Source organism: Terrapene carolina, unplaced genomic scaffold (genome assembly GCF_002925995.2).
Source record: "Terrapene carolina triunguis isolate 2854851 unplaced genomic scaffold, T_m_triunguis-2.0 Scaffold110, whole genome shotgun sequence".
In the NCBI taxonomy this organism is placed as follows: Eukaryota; Metazoa; Chordata; order Testudines; family Emydidae; genus Terrapene; species Terrapene triunguis.
The window spans coordinates 5668718-5691304 of NW_020664461.1; the positions used below are offsets into that span (position 1 = coordinate 5668718).

Below are 22587 nucleotides of genomic sequence, written 5' to 3' on the forward strand. Positions count from 1 at the left end.
TAGAATACAAGCAGCGGCTCTTTTGGTCTCCTGGTACATTACTGGGTCTTGGATGGCTCTGAGCTCTCAGTGCCAGGTATTGGAAAGGATCCCATAAATCTTCGCGGTTCAGTATCAGCTGTGAACTACAATACTAACCAGAAGGAATACTGATTTGTGTGGTTCTAGAGGGACAGAGTCCACTTGAAGTCCAGTCAGTCTACAAGCAATGAGTGACCAACAATTCCAGTAGTTACCCGCCTGTGATGGTAAAACCCCAGACGTTGGCAGGGAGACACATTCTACATTTTAAAAAATATTTGTTTTCCCCCTCTGAGAGTGAAAACCCCAGAGAAACAAGAAGGGAAACAGCAAAAACGACCATACACAAAGCACCATCGAAAGCACAAACACACACCAAAAGAACGAAGGAAAATACTTCCCTTCCCTGTAGTCTCCCTCACATATAGGAATCTTAGGTGTTACCTGTGACAGTAGTGTGGTAAAGACAGGTTAAGGAAGGGGAATACTAAAGCTGATGGTGTCCCTTTACTGTTTCTGGCGCTGCCCATGTGCCTGGTACGTAACCTATGAAGTGCTAATGTTCCCATGGAACTCTATGTCCTGCTCCACACACCTACCATGGCAGGAGAGAACAGCCAGAAGACTCCCTGAAAGGTTGATTAAGCTCGATTCCAGAGCAATACAGAAAACTAACATTGTGTTTTATACTTTGAAAACAGAGGGCAAGGCATCATTTCCTCAGACTTAGAGCGGCTGTCATTCCTCGTCCACCTGTTGTCTAACATGCCAATCACTCGCTGGTTCCACGTCTCTGAATAGTGTAACTGAACTCTGGGACTGGCCATCAGCCAGGGCTTCACCTGAAAGGCGGAGAGATATCGTCTGGAGCTAAGAATACCGGATAACTAATAGAAGAGTCTCTCTGTGGCTGAGTAATGACAGCAGGCTTGGACAGAAAGGACAGGTTTTGTAGTAGCAGGACCAAAAGAAAAGGTTAGTCACAGAAATACATCTCATCTGGCTCAATGAGGACTGTTTGGAAGGAATTTCTTATCTTAATCTCCTGTTGATCATGCACTGATTCCTGCAAATGGGTCTTTCAGTGGTCTAGGCCTGTCCTCAAAGTATTGGGCTAATGCTTGAAACTCCCAAGCTACTTCACACACCAAACACCTCTCAACAGAGAATTATACAGATAGTTAGATCAACGGTCACCCAAACTGATTGTTCAAACAGAGTCAGTTTTCCTTTCGGACCAGGTTCATGGATTCTAGAGAAGCTCAAGCAGTGAACTTACCGTAAGGAGGAACAAGAGTGCAGCTGGGTATAGAACGTGGCAGAACAGTCACATCTAAGTGGACATAACCTCTCCTTTAGAAAAGTGGTTTCATCTAATCAGTTGTTATCTTTAGAAATTCAACGACCTCTGCTTTAAACAAAAGGTGTTAGGCTAGCAGAAATCCTTCAGGGAAAGGCAGAAAGGGGCACATGGCTTCTGTTTGCACTCATAGAAATGTCGTCTTTGACATTCAAACAGGACACATACATTTTAAATAATGTCAAGCACATTCTTAAAATACCTTGTCAGGATTTGAATGGGAGGAATTTATGTTTTATGAGATGGATGATTCTTATTACAGAGAGATGTTCAGTTCCCAAGCAGGAGGTATGGAACATCCACCCGGTTCTGATGCTGAGTCACTAATGTCATCAGACAGCTGTGCAAGGAAAGGCCCAAGAAATGCAATGTGTTGTGTATGCAGCGCTGGAAGCTGGGTGCACTCAGCTAGTTAGTATTCAATCTGTCCCTTCCTTTTAGGATTTGTAATAGGAATAGAGATGAAGAAATAGTTTAAATAGCTTGTAACATCACAGCGTCTATCTTGAAGCATCCCAAAGGTAGGAATGACACATACATAAACCCATTCATTTTTTATAAATAAATAAATAGTTTCAATCTTTTCCCCTGACCCAGATTTGCTACACAGGCAACTTGATGCAAATACACATGAAACAGCAATTCACATTTGCTCTAAAATCACTTTACAGGAGCTGAAAACATTAATCCACAGCAACAGAACCCGTTCCAAAGAGTCAAATTATTAACTTCCAGCAGTGATTCAGTGGAGGGTGGGGAGGAGAGGAGCAGCAGCATTGGACAAATGAGATTGTATCAATTTGGAGGGGTAATAATTCTATCAAGAAATGTAGGGGTCAGTCAACAGTGGTAACAGAAATCACAAGAGAACTCAAAGGGTCTTACCGTGTAACACAGATTAACAGAGTAAAGTTAATATAAAGGGACAACTGTGAGTATTAGGCTAGAAAACCAACACTCCAATGGGAAAGTCATTACTGGTGCATACAGGCTGTGAAAAACTAGTCAAAGTCTGTGCATGCTGGGCTGTCAAACTGTAGGTGGGTTTAACTAATGAAGGCTTAAAGCAGCCAGAACTGTTTCGGATTCATTTGCTCAAAACAAATCTCTATGCTACAATTCAGTGCCAACTGGCTCCAGTGGGATGGGGCAGGCTTTTGGGTCTCCTCAGGAGTGGCTGTTCCCTCACTCTCACTACAGTACTACACACAGCTCTCAAACCAAGGGGCTGCTTATTTCACAGCCAGATTTGCCTGAACTCTCTAGAATTTATCTTCATCTGATTAGATTTTCATGCCTGTCAGCAGCAGAGTGACAAAAGGTTTGACTGTTCTCTTGTGAAAATGTTACAGTCTTAAACTGACACCACAGCGACTGATCAAAACTCCCTGTGCATTGACACCCAGCAGGTGACGGCTGTACCGTGCTGAACAGAAGTTCAGAGAGTTCTTGAAGCCGCAGGAGGAGCCGGCCCCTCTGGGACACACGGGAGAAGTGTTTCCAGTTTGCAAACTTTCCATTGAATAACCCCCTTTCAACAGTGCAACATTGCAATGGATGACTCTGCAAGGAGTCGCACTAAAAATAAACCCAAATCAACACGCTAGTGGGAGAGTGCAGATGAGCAAGAGCACTGGCAGAGTTAGGGCTGAGAGAAAAAGCTGGAGATGAGAAACACTGGTGGAGAAGGAGCAGGGCAGACAGGAAATGAAGTGATGTGACACATTTCAGCATTCTTACCTCTGATTGGTGTACCACCTGGTGAGGTAATTTGAATGCAAATAAGATTAGAGAGAAGCGTTAGTACAAAGAGGAAAGGAAGAAAATTATAACTAAAAAGCAGAAAGTTTTTTAAAGCTAGAATTTGTATTAGCGCGACAGGAATAAATAAAAAGAAACTGATGTGCAGTAAAGTCAGAGTGACACTCTTAGGTTAGTAAAGCTCATTGCTCCAGGAGTGTAGCCTCCAGCCCGGGGTTTGCCATTCCGCTCCTAGCCGCCCACGGCGCTGTAGAGGAGGTGCTGGCGACTGGCCTACCCACTCGCATTCATTATTATTCAAGCAGTTGAGATGGAAGAGACACTGGAAAGATGGTGCGGTGCCCTTTGTTGGGTAGCCCGGGGTGGGGTAGTGGAGACTGCGTGGTGTGAGCGTGAGTGTGCTGGGAGGGTCGTGGTGCTAAGCACATGGTCGCTGGCATGGGGCACATTCTGGCTTTCAGGTTAGAATGACCAGTGGGACAAAATCTGCTGATTTAAAGAAATGAAATTAAGGGGACAGAAGAGCAAAGCCAGCCTCCATGAGAGCACATTTGTACAAACCCAGTATTACTTCCCTCTGGCATGGAGATTAGTGTCATATAGAACTAACTTTATATAGAAAATACTTTCAAACAAAACTACAAAGAATTTCTACTAATCCCAGTGATGAAACGATGGCACACCAGCCACGTCTCCCTCATTTCTGCCTAATTTGGACAGTAGCTAGAGGAAAGAATCCTTACCCTCTTTATAAGGGAGCTGAAGATCACTTTTACATGCTGTAATGCAGTGCATCTTATAAGGAGGGCTTTTTGGTACTGAGGTCCAGTTGACTTGACGCAACAGACAGCAAAAGTTTGTTTTATCATTGGGTTTAAGATTAGCATGTGGGGCATCAACCAGTTATTGCCCTGAGTTTACTATGTGGTTAATAAAGAATATATAGATTCAAGTGTGTGGAAATCCAGGTAGGCAAATTGGCAGTGAACCCCTCTAATCCCCAGTTTTGTCCCCTTGGTCTGATTTTGCACATATGAAGGCTGTTAGTACAAGGGAGAGATTCATGCATATCTAATCTGTAGGCAGTTCATGGTAGGTGTTGGTTTTATGCAGATTTGTAAGATCTGAATACCAAGCACTTACCAAAGAAAACTGAGGAATTTAAACAGACAGAAAAACAGGGTTAAACAGGACACAGAGTGTCAAATCATGTTCAGTGTATTGATTAATAAATACCAGTATGCATACACGAGTGCTGTGTATCTCAGATTTACAGCTCCCCATTCCATTATCCACAACAATGCTCACCCAATGGGAAACAAAGAAAGACACTCAAAGAGTTTCTGTAAATACAAAGAAGGCAGATTTTAAGCATGTTTAACTTGCCTCTTAAAAAGTAATTAAAATATTTACACTTATTATCTCTCTCGCTTCACTACTGTTCCTTTAGGCAGAGGCCTTGTTCAAATCGGGAAAAGCAATTCTGGCTGCTCATTGTAGCATTCTCCTCAGCCAAGATGACATTACTCCACTTTAACTTTATGGCTGGTTATATTTTTTGATGTTTTTGTCCCCAGAGGAGTGAAGCATCAGGGAAGATCTTGCTGTCGCTGAAGTTGTGGGCAATCTCTCCTTTGCCATAGCAAATCTGCTGCCTATTTATCTATCTTGGTAACTTCCGCTGCCCTTGACAGAACAGTGATAGCCAGAGACACTTGCACACCACTGATGTTATTTCTCATTGCCCAGGTGGAGAGTTTGGTAAGTGCTCAGCTTTCTCTGAAGCCGTTGGTTTTCTCTGCCTATTCCACCCCCACATAAAAAGCCTCAGCACAGATGGTCCCTCCCCACACAGGCACGGAAACGACACAGACAACACATCCCTGGAGCAGAACCCAGGAATCCCTTCCCTGCTCTGGGCCGGCTGAAGTGGGGTTTATAGTTTTACGCTGACACCGTGGAGATTGGAAGCCAGTCGTTAAATCTACCCACCACAGTAGCTAGGCCCTTTTCTCTGATACGCGACTGTCTACGCAGAGCTCCAGCAGCAAGTGCGCACTTGAAACAGATTCCCTCAAGCTAAGTGCAATGGGCTCGTCGTCTCCTGCATTACAGCTCAATCCCCCTGGCCTAGCAGCGTACGCCAGCTCTTGCAGGAGGCTCACGGTGCTGAAGAACAATATTCATTCAGGGGCCTAGTTACCCTGCCAGGCTTGGGACATTTCCTTCTCCACTCAGAGGAACACTGATGTGGGGATGTTTGTGGAAAACGGCCTTCGAGGCGCTCCTATAACACTTCCCTGTGGGATGCTCAGCGTGGCAGAAAAAACACAGGCAAGAAGTCCTCAAAATCATAGGATAAGGCCGATTCTCCCTCGTACCCCAAAAGGGCTGAATTACAGCACAGACCATGAAGCTGGCAGCATGACAAACACCTGAACAGCTTAATAACTGAGCCCAGCTTGTGTCCTGTGATAGCCAGACAGGCTTATGACAAAGGGCATCCCAGTTACAAGTTTTCAGCCTAGTCCTTTGTCTGCACTGAAGGGCTGAAGGGCTCATCGTAAGTGAGGGGAACTTATCAGTTCACCACCTCAGTAACTGGCAGTAAATGAGCCTGGGCCTCAGTGGACATGGAGCCTGGGCCCTCTCCCTTGCTGGAGGTGCACGTTGGCAGGAGAGTATGTAGGGGAAGCGGGCACTGCCACTGTCTGTGATGTACCCGTTCTCTAGATAAGTGTAGACATCAGTCTCTGTGGCCTTGCCTGAGCCATAATTCCCCACTGGTGCAGCTGCAGCCACCACAACGATGATGGAAGCATTAGTGCGGACAGGACGTTAGTGTTTTTACTGGTGGGTCCGATGGCTCCACCCAGAGCAGAAACACCAGCGGCTGGGTGGCCCCAGCACTTCCCACTGGTGGAGAATGAGGGGCTGATTTCTGTTGACACAGACTCGCCTTAAGGCTGTCAATCCAGTACCTCTTCACTAACACATAGTTCACCCTTAAATCCCCCCCGGAAGTAACCCTCCCTCCCCCCGACTCCAGTTTCCGATACCTCACACTGAACGTAGCAGGGGGCTGGGTTTAGCAATACCCCCATTCCAGAAAGCTCAGTTCAGCTGATATTGGCTAGTTTCGAATGAAGCCCTATTTAAGGCAAGCTATTGTTAGGGAATGTGACAACAAGAGAGAGGATTACTTACCTTGCACAGTAACTGTGGTCCTTCAGAGCTTTACCGGAGTGGGCCCCATTACTGGTGTGTGCATACACCTCATGCACTGACAGCCACATGGACAAACATTCAAAGAACGACAAATTCTTACTCTGTAGTTCATCTCTCTAAACGTTTTGTCTGTCTGCTGGCAGCGGTGTTGTCTGGCCATGTCACACCCTTCACATGGGGAACTGTGTCCTTTGGACCATGCCTCCTCGCCTCTTGGGAGTCCTATTCTGCAGTTCCTTTTTTCAGCCAGATGCCCATCTGCTTTCTGGATTTACAACCTGATCTTGACAGGAGGCGAGAGTCTCCTGCCAGACTCTGAGCACCTTCCACACTTGATGAAATAAACAATTTTAATGTTCTTGGATTCGGTAAGCTGTTTGGGACAGGGACTATCTCCTCCGGTGCGTCCGTGCAGTGCCCAGTGCAAAAGGGCCCCAAGCCTGACTGGGGCTTTTGGGCATTATTGTAATGTAAGCGGGAGAAGCAGGTGCTCAGCTTCTTGCAGGATCACTTTCTCAGATGGCTGAGTGCTCCAGTGATCTGACAATAGCAATAGCTTCTAGACCAGTGTTTCTCAAAGCCGGTCCGCCACTTGTTCAGGGAAAGCCCCTGGCGGGCCGGGCCGGTTTGTTTACCTACTGCGTCCGCAGGTTCGGCCGATCGCGGCTCCCACTGGCCGCGGTTTGCTGCTCCAGGCCAATGGGGGCTGCGGGAAGGGTGGCCAGCACATCTCTCGTCCCGCGCCGCTTCCTGCAGCCCCCATTGGCCTGGGGCGACGAACCGCAGCCAGTGGGAGCCGCAATTGGCCGAACCTGCGGACGCAGCAAGTAAACAAACCGGCCCGGCCGCCAGGGGCTTTCCCTGAACAAGGGGCAGACCAGCTTTGAGAAACACTGCTCTAGACTGTCAATCACAAGTAACATCTGAAGAGTGGGCATCTATGTGAAGCAGCATAGCTGGAGAGAACATGTTTGCTAACAACTCAGAGTGCAACAGAGGGTCCTGTGGCACCTTTGAGACTAACAGAAGTATTGGGAGCATAAGCTTTCGTGGGTAAGAACCTCACTTCTTCAGATGCAAGTAATGGAAATCTCCAGAGGCAGGTATAAATCAGTGTGGAGATAACGAGGTTAGTTCAATCAGGGAGGGTGAGGTGCTCTGCTAGCAGTTGAGGTGTGAACACCAAGGGAGGAGAAACTGCTTCTGTAGCTTATGCTCCCAATACTTCTGTTAGTCTCAAAGGTGCCACAGGACCCTCTGTTGCTTTTTACAGATTCAGACTAACACGGCTACCCCTCTGATACTTAACTCAGAGTGCGTAACTACCCTGGGATAATCTGGTTAAGCAGCCGCATACACGGCCACCATGGAATGAGGCATCAAACTTGCACTGAGCGCGATTGGGGGTCTTCTGCAGAGCCATGTTTCATGACTCAAATATCAAATTAGCTGCCTGTTAGCAATCGCCAGGTCCAGGACACAGTTCTAGTCACTATGAATTAAAATACATCATCACAGGATGACTCTTGTTAAACAAAGTTGTTTAACAGATGCAGAATTTTTGGCATCACAAAACAGTGCTAGTGAAACATTTCCTCTTCTAACCTCAGTGGAGGTGAGGGGAGAAAGACTTTGTTTGTCTAACCTGTTTTAAAGAGCAGGTTAGACAAACACCTGTCAGGGATGTTCTAGATAATACTTAGTCCTGTCTCAGTGCTGGGGACTGGACTAGATGACCTACTGAGTTCCCTTCCAGTCCTACACCTATGATTCTTTGTTAGCATTCAGGACAAATGAAACAGCTGGTTCCAACATTGCTTTCTTACTTTTTTTTGTTTTGTTTTTTACACATTTTATCAGACAATTTTCGCATGAGCAAGGCAGAAACGCTTCCCTGAATATGAATCCTGAACCCATGTGTTGGAAGCGACCAAGAGTTTGAAAGGTCTGAATACCATAAACTTTGCAAGAGGGTCCTTCAGAGCTGTACTGAATTAAAGGGTCTCTGCTCAAGACCCTAAAATTCAAAGTGAGCTCCTGAGCATCAGTAGAAATGCTTAGGCCTGGTCTACATTGGGAAAATTGTCTCCAAATCACTAACTAGTTTGAAAACAAATTCCCCTAAATCTATTTTAAAACCAGTTGGAGCCATAATGTAGACTAGGCTCCTGGTTGCCTGAACCTGTTTTAAAACCACCTAGTATACTATATCTCTACATAGATTTAAAATCAGTTTAGCAGAGCCAGTTTTAAAATGTCAAGTATCAGGGGGTAGCCGTGTTAGTCTGTATCCACAAAAACAACAAGGAGTCCGGTGGTACCTTAAAGACTAACAGATTTATTTGGGCATAAGCTTTCGTGGGTAAAAAACCCACTTCTTCAGATGCACCAGACTCCTTGTAGTTTTAAAATGGTTAGCATTCAGGGTAAATTTCTCCAGTGCAGACCAGGCCTTACATCCTGCAATCTTTGTCCATGATTATGAGGCACTGACGTGAAGTTGTACTTCCAGGACAGAAACACTTGGGGCTTTCTGAGTGACTGGTTTGTTGCAAAGCATACTTACCACAAGAGGAAGGAAATACTGGTAAGTTTAGTACCGGAAATGTTTAATACAGCAAGGTAGGATCAGAGTCCCTTGTCTTGATCGTGGATTGTCTATCTGACAAGCTAGAGAAGATCTTGTACCTACTGCTGTGTTGAACTCTGGAGAACAACTGTGTGTATGTGAAATAGCCCCACCCCAATTTGCGATAATACACAAGGCTTGACATTAAGGAACAGAAAGATTTTGTTCCTGGGTGAGGATACATTCCTTTTATAAAAAGAAACTAAAGAGCCAGGCTAACTATAAAATGCATATACGTATGTATATAAACAACCGACAAGTGGCAGGAACAACACCCAGGACATACACGAATAGGAGTTTTCTTTCTGACAAAGACTCCAGCTGGTAGTGTTATGGAACTAAAACTGCCTAAGGCTACGCCTGGTCTTCCTCGCAATGCACATGCGCTCCAGGACCCTGTCAGAGGAAGACTAGACCTCTAGAAACTGCTGGACAGAGCCCATCTTGAGTATACATGGTCTGACTGCACATTATTGCAAAGCTTCTGCCTGAAGCCCCCTAGAGCGCTGCCAGCCCAGATACATAGGAGTGTCAGAGGAGAGCACCTTTTCTAACTATCTGACTTATTATCTATCTAGCTGTTCATACTGTACTAGGAGCCTGAAGAAATAAAGGGGAAAAAACTCGCTCTCTCACAAGAGAGAATTTAGATTTCCAAAGCAGCTTTGGCATTTTCAGACTGACATTCAATATGTCTGAGGTAGAACTCTGGCCCTTTTGGAAAATAATATATAACAAACGACTGTGTTGGGTGAAGACTTTGGTTAGGAAATCACGTATATGAAATGGCTAGACTTTACTCTTTCTATGCAACCATTTTAACTACATTCCATCGGTCTGGGTCTTATTAGTTTTAATTAAATTAAATGAAATGAGTTTGTGCTCAGACTGAGACAGTCTGTGCTGACACCAGGCTGCCTGGGAGATACTGTTGTATCAGATGATTTTGCTCTAAATGGAGCAGAGACTCCTTTATGTAGGAAGATTAATACTGTATAACGAAATGCTTGTTTACATTTATTTTCCCCTGAAAAACAACTTTCCTTCATTATCAAATTCTGCTGGAATCTCTAACAGCAGCTGGTGGATTGGATCGGGGACTGCCTGACCTATTACACTGCTACAAACAGACAACTCCAGGAGGCAAGGAAGGGTCCGTATTCCACGCCCAGTTCTAGCTCAGATTGTACTTACAGGAATGACCACAGAAGCTGGCAAAGCCAGAGCCTCATGGGGCAAATTACTTGATTCCCACTTTTGTTGAGGGGGGAGAATCTTCATCCGAACCTTGGCTTTGAATCCTCCTTTCCCACCCCAGAAAACAAACCCCTCACCCGCACGTGGAAGTTTGCTGTGCTGAAACTACACCAAAGTCTAATCAATTTCTCTCACAGGGCTGAGGATGTGTGTTGCTCATTGATTTCTAAAAGGTTCCCTTGATACCTCCCTTAGTAATTATAGTGTCTTCAACAAGCAGTCAAATTCTAGAGTTGGAATCCCCAGTGAAATTCAATTGAGACGTCGCTTGAGAACAGGAAAAAGGAAACAAAACTTGGACACTATGGCAGGGCTTATCGTTTTTACACTCTAGCTGTCTCTCCAAGCTCGCCCAGCAGACAGGAGATGGACAAGTGCCCATAAAGAGGATGCAGACAGCAAGTGCATCAGAGCTGCCTCGCTCATTTACAGTTTTACCTGCGGACGCTGATTTAGTCAGTTATGAAAAGCAAAATATCCATAGGCCCTTTCCTACTGCTGCTTTCCTAATGCCGCCAAGAATAATTAACGAGTGTGATATTTTCTTTCAGCACAAACGTATCAAGATTAAACCAGGTTTGTGGGGGAGAAAAGCTATAGGTCACTGTGAAATTTCCTAAGCTGGAAATGTATTAGTGTAATTAGTGCTCACTAGCATATCTAAGTGAAACCAGAATGCCAGGCTAAGTTCTAATGTAGGCGACAGAGGTTGCTAATTACCCACTCTCCCAGTTAAAGGCTGTTTCATGCTAGCACAAGAGACAGAGCACCACAGAGGGCTTGCACAGCGAGGGCACACATTAAATGTCCATGTTATAAGGAGAAAACATAGGAATGCCCTGGCAGCACTGGACAAGGCAATGCCTTTGGGTGCCAGTAGATACCACAGGCAGGCAACACAGGCTGCATTAACTTATTGCAACCAAGGATCTTTCTAGTCAGGAGGCACCCATATCAACTCCACTCCCTTCTGCGCTTTCAACGGAATACCATAGGCTTCCTTACTTCCAGCCCCGTGGTATAGTGCTGCTATGCATTGTTAAACAGCTGCTGTGTTTCACCCCAGATGTGGCTGCACTTGAGCAATAGATTAAGCAATCCCTTTATGTAGTTTAATTTTGTAAAGGGTTTTGAGATCCTGGAGGATGGAAAGACATGACAGAAACGCAAGAGATCATAATTAAGAGGCCCAAGTGCATTTCCATGCATTGGAGCAGACTAGTTTGTGCCAGAGTGTTGGAGAGAAGCCTGCGGCATGTATTGCACATTCTTGTATTTAACTCGTTAAATAAGAAATGAGAAAGTGCATCCTGGTAACCATGTTTCTGTTCTTGAAATCTACAGACCAGCCATTTATCTGCTACTCGGCTTCTTGGTTTTTCTTTATCCTTGTTCTGGCGAATTTGGAGACTGGTGAAGACTTCCAGAGAACAAAGAGTGTTGTCTTGAAGGCTCTGGGCCATGACGTAGCAGCCTCTGTCCTTGACTCTAGCATCCCGTGTGCTATGTTCTCCATTCTGTTCTAGAGAGGTTCTTACATGCACTCATCACTGTAGGATCTGAGCGCCTGCTGAGCTGGGGTGAAGTGTCTGACCTTGCCCTGGATCTGAGGCAGTCTCATTGTGAGCTATCCTCCTCAGCCAACACCCCGACTGACAGAGGAATCTGTGTGATGTGCCCAAAGGCATGTCCGTGCTAATCTCTCTCTCCAGCAGGCCATGATATCCTGCCAGAGAAAACTGGACCCCAAAGGCTGGTTTTCATATCATAATGGGGACAAAGTTAACGTCTGGGTTTAGGTGCATAGCTGCACTTCAGAGTAATATGCAAAAAGCTACAATGGCAACAGGCCGGGAGGGAAGAGCGAAGGAGAAGGGAAGCCTTACTTGCTTTGCGGCCTTACCTGAACGGAGCTGCTTGATTCGCCCATTGCTAGCTGCTGTATCCACAGGAAGGAAGTCCTTGAACCAAGAGATTTCAGGATCGGGGTTGCCACTGGCAGCGCAGAGCATAGTGGCTGTGCGGGCCTTTTCTACCACCTTCAGCTGCGGGCCCATGTCAATGGTTGGAAAGCCGGATGGGAGGTGATCTTCTGCAATAGGTAAACAACACACACCAGACTGATGAGTTACAGTTCACACAGTAATGGGATCATAGTCCTGGTGACAGCAGTGCCTCTGCTGGAGAGCATTACCCAACTCCCCCACTGCGGCTATGTCCACACTACGGCCTACATCAGCAAAATGTACGTCGCTCAGGTGTGAGTATTCCACCCCGAGCACCATGTTACACCGACATAAGCACTCGTGTGCACAGCGCTATGTTGGCAGGGGAGTTTCTCCCGCCGACAGAGCTTATGCCCTCGTGGAGGTGGGGTTTTTATGCCAATGGGAGAGCTCTTTCCTGTCGGCATAGAGCATCTTCACCAGACGTGCTGCAGCGGCTGTACGTATAGACATGGCCTGAGAAACTTGCAAAACCCCCAAAGCACTATAACGAGCACTCATTGCAGCAACAGGGGCAGCCGCTAAATGTAACTCTGTTTGAATCAACTGCCTTGGGACATGCCCATGATTTTCACTGATATGTAAGCTCCATCTATTGTCGTTAATAAACTCTAACAGCAGCTGTTTGTCTTTATGCAAGAAGAGAGATGTGTTCTGGATGCTACACAGACATGCAGCCAACACCAGGGCCAAATAGGCCAAGGCACCTTAAAAACAAACATACATACTAAACACCACAAGTTGTCAAGAGAGCAGAAAGAAACACATTTCTCCTTTCTACTAGGCATGAGTCTTCCCAACGGAAAAATCCATTACAAATCGCTCCCTGCCCCAAAACCTGGTGTTAAAGAGCTTATTAGAAACAAACGAATGTAAACTTTACATCTAACCACGAAGAGCAATGCCAGGCTGTGCATTAGGAAGCTCCCGGTGGACTTCATAGGCAGCTGAAGGCATCGGAGGTGTGTGAGAGATGACTAATGCATGTGCTGGCATGGCTTACTGCTATATTATAAATGAAAGCATCACAATGCTGAACTGTTAAAAGCACAGATATAATAGACTGGAAAGGAAAGGCCAATTCCGTGTGCTGCTGCCGTACGTTCACAGGTGGGCTTGGCTGAGTATGTTAGGTAGCCTGTGCCAAAAAACGGAGGAAGTTCCAGAACAGCCATTCAGCAAACAAGTGCAGGACAGAGCTTATTTATTCCCTTCCGTGGCAAGATGTACTGTACTCTACTAAGCCTGAACGGCACTAAGAAAGGACACGCTTCCACGGGAAGAGAGAGCCAGGAAAACATTAAGGATCCTTAAAAGCACTAAAAATTCAATTATTTTCAGCAGGCCCCTATTTTCCCTAGTTTGAGAGCAGAACTTAAGCAAACCCTCTCCTCGCCTGCTAATCCGACCCTTCCACTCACCGAAACGTTCTCCGGCTGCAGAATCTTGCCTGTATGCTCGGGGTTCTACTGATAGCCATATTTGGGGTCGGGAAGGAATTTTCCTCCAGGGTAGATTGGCAGTGGCCCTGGAGGTTTTTCGCCTTCCTCCGCAGCATAGGGCAGGGGTCGCAAGCTGGAAGATTCTCTGCGACTTGAAGTCTTTAAATCACGATCTGGAGACTTCAACAGCTGAGTTAAGGGAAAGTGGGTGGGTCAGCTTATGTGGCCTGTATCATGCGGGAGGTCAGACTAGATGACCATAATGGTCCCTTCTGACCTTAAAGTCTATGAGTCTATGAGTTTCAAACCTACCAGGCCCCACAGTTCCCCCAAAGTCCCACAAGATTGTGACCCCACCATACTCCGATTTTTACATTCCTTTCACTGGGATCCTACCCTCCCCATATTTTACCTACCGTCAGAGAAGCACTAATAACAAGATATTTTGATTGCCTCTTTTATTTTAAAGTTCCACATTTGCAGCACAAACTAGGACCATTTGGTGACTAATCTTAAACATCCTTTCCTAAGATCTCGGGAGAATCCCCAAGACACTTCCCGCCTGTTTGTACATCAAGATTCTACAGCACAAGGCAACATCTGCTGTAAACAAAACAACCCACTAGAATGTTGCTTCTGTGTTTGGATGCGAGGGGCAGCCAGGGTTTTCTAAAGGGAAAAAGCTACTGAGGCTTATTAAGAGCATAAGCCATTTTTTGTCTCCCAGTCTGGCCTCCCTAGAAACCTCCCCCGTATCAGCAAACATAAGAGGTTTTTTGAAAGGTATCACTGAAAACTAGTTCCTTTTTTTTATTTGCACTCCATTGATTTTCAAAGACAAAAGGCATACATACAGAGCCAGCATTCAATAACAAGCAACAACAGCACTGACACAACCACAGCACACATTGCACCTTAGTTCACAGGAGACACAACACAGTATAGTGTGGCATAGACTAAACTGCGAAGGGAGATACACAAACAGTGGTAAACAATTACATTCCCTCGGCGCACAGCCAGGTGTCCTTAAAGCCCAGCCCCTTGCTATCTGCGATGTGAAAGCAGATGTTCAGTCTGGGGAGGTTGAAACCCCAAAGGGCTTTAATTTAATACCACGCTGAATATTTACAGTCTTTGTTGGCTTGCTTAAGCGTTTACACAGAACACGCTAAGCAAAATATCACGTAATTAACTTGATCCAAAGCATGCATGGAGATTTAGCATTAAACTATCACTAAGGCTGCGAGTTTGTCACGGAAAGTCACGGATTCCGTGACCGCTGTGACTTCTGCAGCAGCCGGTGCGCCTGGCCTGGGGACAGCTCAGGCAGTCCCTGTGCCAGTTGCACCGACTGCTGCTGGGGCAGTCTCGGGCCACCCCCGCAGCAGCAGAGTTTAGGTGTGGGAGGGGGTTGGGGCACGAGATGGGGTGAGGAGGACTCTGGGCGGCGCTTACCTGGGGGGCTCCCCAGAAGCGGGGACATTCCCCTCTCTCAGCTCCTAGCTCTGTGTGCTGCCTCCACCTGCAGGCACCGCCTCCGCTGCTTCTATTAGCAGCAGTTTCTGGCCAATGGGAGCTGTGAAGCTGGTGCTTGGGGCGGGGGCAGCTTCCCCTTTCCCCCAAGCAGGAGCAACGAAGAGGGATCTTGCCCCTTGCTCCTACCCTTTGTCCAGAGCAGCTGTTCTGCCCTTTCTTCTCAGCACCTGCCATCACTGTGCTTGTTCACCAGCTTGGGCGGCAATGACTTTTCTCGTGGAGACTGGCACCGGACACATGCCCCCTTCTCCCATCTGCTGCACTGCTCCAAGCACCAGCTGGGACATGTAGTCAGTCCCAAGCTTCAGTCTTACAGGACCACAGGGATCAGCTCCAAAGTGCAGCGGTAAACACGTGGCTAACAGCCACTGACATAGGAGGACAGCAGGCGTCCATGGTGAATACAGCAGTTGGCAGCAGAATCCTGAGGAGTCAGTCCGGTGAGCTCTCCAGGGTCAACGCTATCGATCACAGAGAACCGACACTTCGGGGCCTGCTCTCTCATCGGGTGAGATTTATGTGCCTAAGACCCAACAATATTACTAGCCGTCCTGAGCTGCGCGCATATCTGTTAGGGAGACGAAATACACTATGGTGTGGTGAGAGCCTTTTATTGCCACGAGCCTGGTCACGGTACACGCAGGTTGTAAAGCCACGAGTCTGCTTTGCAGGCCATCACAAACAGGCATCAATAAAACGTTTACTCCACAACAGCTGGGAGTTTGTTTGTGTCAACGTATTTCTCAGAAAGACTAGTTTAGACGAAACGATAGCGAAAACTGTAAACATTTTTATGGGCACTATTCTTCATATCCCTCAGCCTGTAAAGTCAGGCCCCCTTAGTGCCATAAGTCCAATTGCTCAGGCTGCAGAGGGAGAGCAAAAATGATGCCCAATATATTTTGAAAATAACAAAAAATTGTCTGAAGTCCCTTTTCTATATGTTCCATAATAACTGTAAGGTTAAATCTCGCACAATCCATCAAAAGCTCTATACCCCTGGAAAGGCACATTCTCAGCTCATTGCGAGTGAGATACTGGGCCATAAACCTGTCACGGTGCTAGAAATACAGTATCCTAGAGCGCCCCTCATCTCAGGTGCTCAGTCCAACGTAACTCTTGGGGGCTCAGTAAGAACGAGTAACATCCAAAGCTGTTTGTGCTTTCACACCTGGCAGCTGTTTGAAGTTGCTCAGAGGCCTGAAGAGCTAGACACAGGCTGGGTGGAAATGGAATTACGGGCAGAATGCAGGTGGAGTGAGGGCGGTGGTGCATTTTTGACCACCTGGGTATCAGCACCGCACAGAGAGGGCGGTGCATACGTAGAACCTGTCCATTCAGTGAATGGGCCGGAGCTCTCTCCAAGGTGAAATCATTTGTTCTTAAAGCGATCCTGAGAAGAGGCCTGCGCTATCCTGGGTACGTCACTCTGTTCTCTCCTGGATAGGAGAGAGCACGCTCCACTGATGAACCTTTACGACAGTTCTATACTTGATAGGTGATTGGGATTACTTTATACATTTCACAAGCCTCCTAAACGCCCTCAGAGGCATTGAAATGTAGTAGCAAATGAAAAATATCAGTGACAGTAAGATGGTCATTTATAAAGCCGTGAGTGGCAGGCAATATTAACTAATGGAAGAGGCAGGCTAACAAGGCTCCAATGCACAATCCACTCCAGTGCCTCTGCTTGCTGAACAAACAGCCCACACTCCTCCGGCACAGGCTACACAGAGCTGCTGCTCAATTAACGCAAAACAATCAAAAGCAACCGAACAATTTCGGGGCCCAGCAGAGGGGCATCATTTTCTGTGACAAGAAGCAGCACTGAGGTGGGTTTGTTCAGGCTGAACAAATCTACCCCAAAAGCTTGTTATTAATAGCTCTGAGAAGAGAGTCTGCCTTTCTGGGTTTGTATTTTCACAGACGTCCGTGTCACCGCACAGCAGAGAAGTGCAATTTCAAGCCAAGCTCTCTGAAAGCTCCCATTGCCCGTGTGGGGAGTGGCTGGGAGGAAGCAGAGTGACTAGTGCCAAGTCTCATGCAGCTCAATGAACGCCCAAAGCACTGGCACCATCTTGCTACCTGCCTGAGGAAAAGGCGGTGCAGTGAAACGAACGTACTTTAATGACTGGGATGGCAAGTATAAACAGCTTCACACCGGTTACGCAGTTACAAAAACCTCACCAGCAACAGGCTTCAATGACAAACCCACCGACGTCCTGTGGCGTCACTCCGAAAATGTCATGCTAAGACTGCTGTTTAAAAACTTCATTTTCACCGGAAACCCCCAAACCAAGCCCTGGAGAGATCTCCTCCCGGCGAAGCACATGAAATACCAGGCAACAGCTAAAAGTGAACAAAGCAGTTGGTACCTCTTCAAAATACCACACAGCAGCAGCGAAACGTTCCTAAAAGAAAGAGTCTGAGTCATGCGAAGCAAGGGAGGAGGAAATGTACGGAAAAGCCAAGAGAATACTAGACTGGCCACATGGTGGAAGAAAATAATCTCGTAGGAAGAGCCCAGCCTTAGACGTGCTGTGGGTGGGATCTCACCTGGTTCTCTCACTCGGCTAGAGATGAGGAGTCTATGAAACAGCAAATAAAAAGAGAGCAGTGCTTAAAGTGCCAGCAAAGGAAGCTGCTATTAACCTTGCCCTTTAATTACTGGGTGTCAATTATCTCCATTTATAAGCCACCGATACTTTCTCACCAACACAGCTGGACATTCCTGCCAGAGACTGTTTACCACAGGGGTGGGCCACGTCTGGGTATAGAAATTGTATGGCGGGCTATGAATGCTCACGAAATTGGGGTTGGGGTGCAGGAGGAGGTAAGGGCTCCGGGGTGGGGCCAGAAATTAGATGTTCAGAGTGCAGGAGGGGGCTCCAGGCTGGGGCAGGGGTGAGGGCTCTGGCTGGGGGTGCAGGCTCTGGGGTGGGGCTGAGTATGAGGGGTTTGGGGTGCAGGAGGGTGCTCCAGGCTGGGACTAAGGGGTTCGGAGGACGGGAGGGGGATCAGGGCTGGGGTAGGGCTTTGGGGCACAGGCTCCGGCTGGGGGTGCAGGCTCTGGGGTGGGGCTGGGGATGAGAGGTTTGGGGTCTAGGAGGGTGCTCTGGGCTGGGACCGAGGGGTTTGGAGGGCGATCAGGGCTGGGGGAGGGGCTTGGGGCACAGCGGGGAGGGGGAGGGCTCCGGCTGGGGGTGCAGGCTCTGGGGTGGGGTTGGGGATGAGGGGGTGGGGGTGCAGGAGGGTGCTCCAGGCTGGGACCGAGGGGTTCGGAGGGTGGGAGGGGGATCAGGGCTGGGGCAGCGGGTTGGGGTGCGGGGGGGTGGTGGCTCAGGGGTGCAGGCTCCAGACAGCGCTTACCTCAAGTGGCTCCCGGAAGTAGCGGCATGTCCCCCTCTTCAGCTCCTATGCGGAGGCATGACCAGGCGGCTCTGTGCACTGCCCTGTTCGCAGGCGCCACCCCTGCAGCTTCCATTGGCTGCGGTTCCCAGACAATGGGAGCTGCCGGGGTGGCGCTTAGGGCGGGGGCAGCGTGCAGAGCAGAGCCCCCTGGCTGCCCCTAAGAGGTTTTTAAGGTCAGGCTTGACAAAGCCCTGGCTGGGATGATTTAGTTGGGGATTGGCCCTGCTTTGAGCAGGGGGTTGGACTAGATGACCTCCTGAGGTCCCTTCCAACCCTGATATTCTATGATTCTAAGTATAGGAGCTGTAGGGGAGACATGCCGCTGCTTCCGGGAGCCGGGTGGAGCGGCCCCCCGACCCTGCTCCCTGGCTGGAGCACCGGAGTGGGGCAAGCCTCAGACCCCGCTCCCCAGCTGGAGCTTGAGGGGCAGATTAAAACAGCTGGCGGGCCGTATTCGGCCCGTGGGTCGTAGTTTGCCCACTCCTGGTTTATCATCAAAGGAAGCAATGCCTGCCCTACAGCGAAGCAGAGCTCTAATGGATGAACATAGTAGGTAGGAACACCTCCATTCTAACCCCAGCTCTGTCACAGTTTCAATGTGTGACCTTCAGCAAGTCAACTCATCATTTTGTGCCTCCATTTCCCCAACTGCATAATGGTAGCCTAGCAAACAGGGGTGCTGTAAGGGTTAATGTCTCCAAGGGCAACACGCTACATAAATGCTATGAAATGTTACTAAGCCAAAGAGGAAGTTCCCCAATCCAAACAAACGGGGATAGCCAGAGTACGCTAGCCTTGACAACCGACAACATAGCCCCCAGGCAGTTCCTCTTTCCCCATTGCCCATGGAAATCTCCTTGAGTTTCTAACACCCTGCACCAGATGAAGTGAGAGGGCCAGAAACTCTCACACTGATGGCAGAAAAGAAAGGCTGAAACAGACAGGTTGAAGTATAAGGAATTTCTCCAAGACTATGCTCAAATCTCATCCCAAAGAGCCATCCAAGGTAGTCAACTACTTAATCAATGCTGGAAAGATCACATGCATTCAGGAAGCCTCTCAAACAGCCTGCATCCGCTCTGCCTATACACACCAGCATTCCCAGAGTTCACCGCACTCTCTTGTCAAAAGGAGTCTTGATGCAAGACTTGTGAATCCAACCCAGGCCCTTCCTGACTTGTGAAAGAATCATGAGCAACTGGTGCCATTCCTGACTGAAACAGCCAGGGCAGGAGTCTTCCCTTCCTCAGTCAAACATACAATAGTGCAACTGACACTAAAGAAAACCCACCATGGATACAGCTGTTCTAGCCATTTATTGCCCAGCATCAAACCCCCATTCCTGAGCAAGTTCACAGAGAACTAGACTCAGCACAATCTGGAGTCAGGCCAGGACACGAGGTAGAATTAGCTTTAGTGCTACTGATGGAGGATCTCCTTGTGTCAAGGAGGACAGACATCCATTCTCAACCTCCTGGACTACCTCCAAGATGGACCAGTACTTGGACGAGGTCTGCTCATGGATGAAGAACAGCTGACACTGACCTTGAGCAAAACAAGAGATGGTGCTTGTGGGCAGAGGAAAGTATCTGGAAGAATTTGCAACCCTGGTGCAGTTTCCTTTGGTTGAAAGTTCACATCCCCAGTTGTTCAATTCAGACCACAGTCTAGGTGCACTCTTGGATTCCTCACTGACACTGAGCTCTCACATAGCAATATCGGTGAGTAATGCTTCTATCATCTCCGGTTGGCCAGGAGACTCCATCCCGTCCTGGCGGATAATGACCTGGACTCATTTATTCATGCTTCCGTCACCTCTCAGTTGGACTACAGCACCACAATATACTTTGGCATGAAGTCTTCAGCACTTAGAAAACTCCAACTAGTACAGAATACTGCTGCACATTTCCTCAGCAACATGGGCTCCTACAATCACACCAAACCTATTTTCCACTCCCTGCACTGGCTTCTCATAGACTATCAAATCAAGTTCAAGGTCTCAGGCCTTATCTTCAAGGTACTCAGCGGCCTGGGCCCAGGATATTAAAAGAGACTTAAATTCCAGGATGAAGAGAGTGGTCGGCAGCTCTGCTCCTCGGGCAGAATAGGACTTTCTGTCACAGGGGTAAAGCTTGTCTGTGCAGGAAACAGAGCTTTCTTGGGGGCCAATTTGAGAGTGTGGAGCAAATTCTTCCAGGAACTAAGGATGACCGCAAACCTCCCCACCATCTGCCCAAACGCCAGGTGCACCTCTCTGACCTCCCTTCTCTAAAACAAGCAAGGAGCAGTGTTTACATTTAAAAAAAAAAGCAACTCAAAAGCAAGGACCTACAAAAACAAACCACTGCACACACACCGCTTCCCCTGGAAATGGATAAGAGAAAGAACGCACCACACGTATTAGATGCTAGGTGTGCCGTTTAATGCAGTACTGGAAAGTACTCTGATATGGTTGGTGATGAGGGTAGTATAAGAATTACTGTAAGCACAGGATAAAGTATAAAACAGTGAAAAATTGTAAGAGTGGCTGAGGAGGGGCTCAAACAAAGTAAAACAAATGCTTTAAAATTCCCTGAAATGGCTATGGAACATGACTGAGAAACACCCTTCCCTCCTCATTCAGGGGGAAGCAGCCAGGGAGTGGAGATTTTTTTTCTGCTGAAATCCTCCAAGAATTATACAACTCATAACAAGGTTCCAGGTAAAGATACAGTTTTCCTGGCCACATCCAGCAGTTGATTAAAAATATTACTTAGAAAAGGATTGTAACAACTGGGAGTTACTTGCATTTTTAAACAAAATTCAACCCTCCCTTGGCAGGGGGTTTCAGCTGGGAAGGGAACAATAAAGGAACCCAAAGTTGCTCTTTCAGGCAGACCCACCGGGTTCTAGTAAATTTGTTGGTTTCAACAGAATTTTCCCTAGAATTATTCTCAATCCATTGGTTTTTTAAAAATGTTTTGTATTGAGAACCTCAACACAAATATTGTCATGTACTTCATTTTACTGTATTATTGCAATAATGCCACAAAGTACATAAACCACACGCCCATGAAGGGGAAAAAACCTCCACGCTTTTCAAAGAAAATAATATAACTGGCTCTTACTCCTATTTTAAGTAATCTATTAATCCATATATTTTCCATACTTCTTCGCTTGCATTGATGCAATATGCTATTAGCGCAGAGATTTTCATTTTTAGCTACATAATCAATAAAGCATTTCCATATATCATTAAGTGTAACCTGCTGTTAAAATTAATGGGGCATTTGACTTGTGATCCATTTGAGTAGGGCTGCAGCTCAATGCAGAAGAAAATGCACAGGAACGGAGTTAATGGGACAGAGTAACTCTCCCGTGCTTTCTAACGTTCAGCCTCAGATTAATGTCAAGGATTCCGGCTGTCACTCAGCTGAGCTACGAAGTTCATTCACTTCCATTTCACACCCCAGGATGGGTCACCTGAAAGGTCAGACTTTACTAAAACCTGGTTTCTGTTTGGCTCCTGCAGCCCATCTGCATCATTGCCAATGCGCTGGCATCTCTAGAGTCCTCTGGAGGAAAGTCCTGCCCATCAGAGAGAACAGTCAAGTCATCGAGAATAGAATTTCCAGGCAAAATCTTTGTTAAAATGGAATAAGTTTGTAAATATCAACAGTAGTCACCTTTAAAAAGTCCTGTCAGCAGATTATGGCCTCTTAGATAGCACTGGCTTATGTCTAAACTGATTAATAATGGAGGCGTCTCCAGATACCATGGTGTACTAATTACTGGGAAATGTTGATTTTTAAATGGCACTCACTGCTAGGGTGACCAGATGTCCCGTTTTTAAAGGGACAGTCCCATTTTTGGTGACTTTTTCTTATACAGGCACCTATTACCCCCTCACCCCCTGTCCCGTTTTTTCACAGTTGCTATCTGGTCACCCTTCTCACT

The 22587-nt window shown here is 47.1% G+C and overlaps 1 protein-coding gene across 1 annotated transcript in view; it reads right to left on the reverse strand.

Annotated features, from left to right (window-relative positions):
• PTPRF (protein tyrosine phosphatase receptor type F) overlaps nt 1–22587 on the reverse strand; it is a 397824-nt gene that overhangs the window by 115489 nt on the left and 259748 nt on the right. The window contains exon 5 of the mRNA XM_026651946.2: nt 12160–12348. Coding sequence (XP_026507731.1) covers nt 12160–12348 — 189 coding nt within the window. The remainder of the gene's footprint in view (nt 1–12159; nt 12349–22587) is intronic.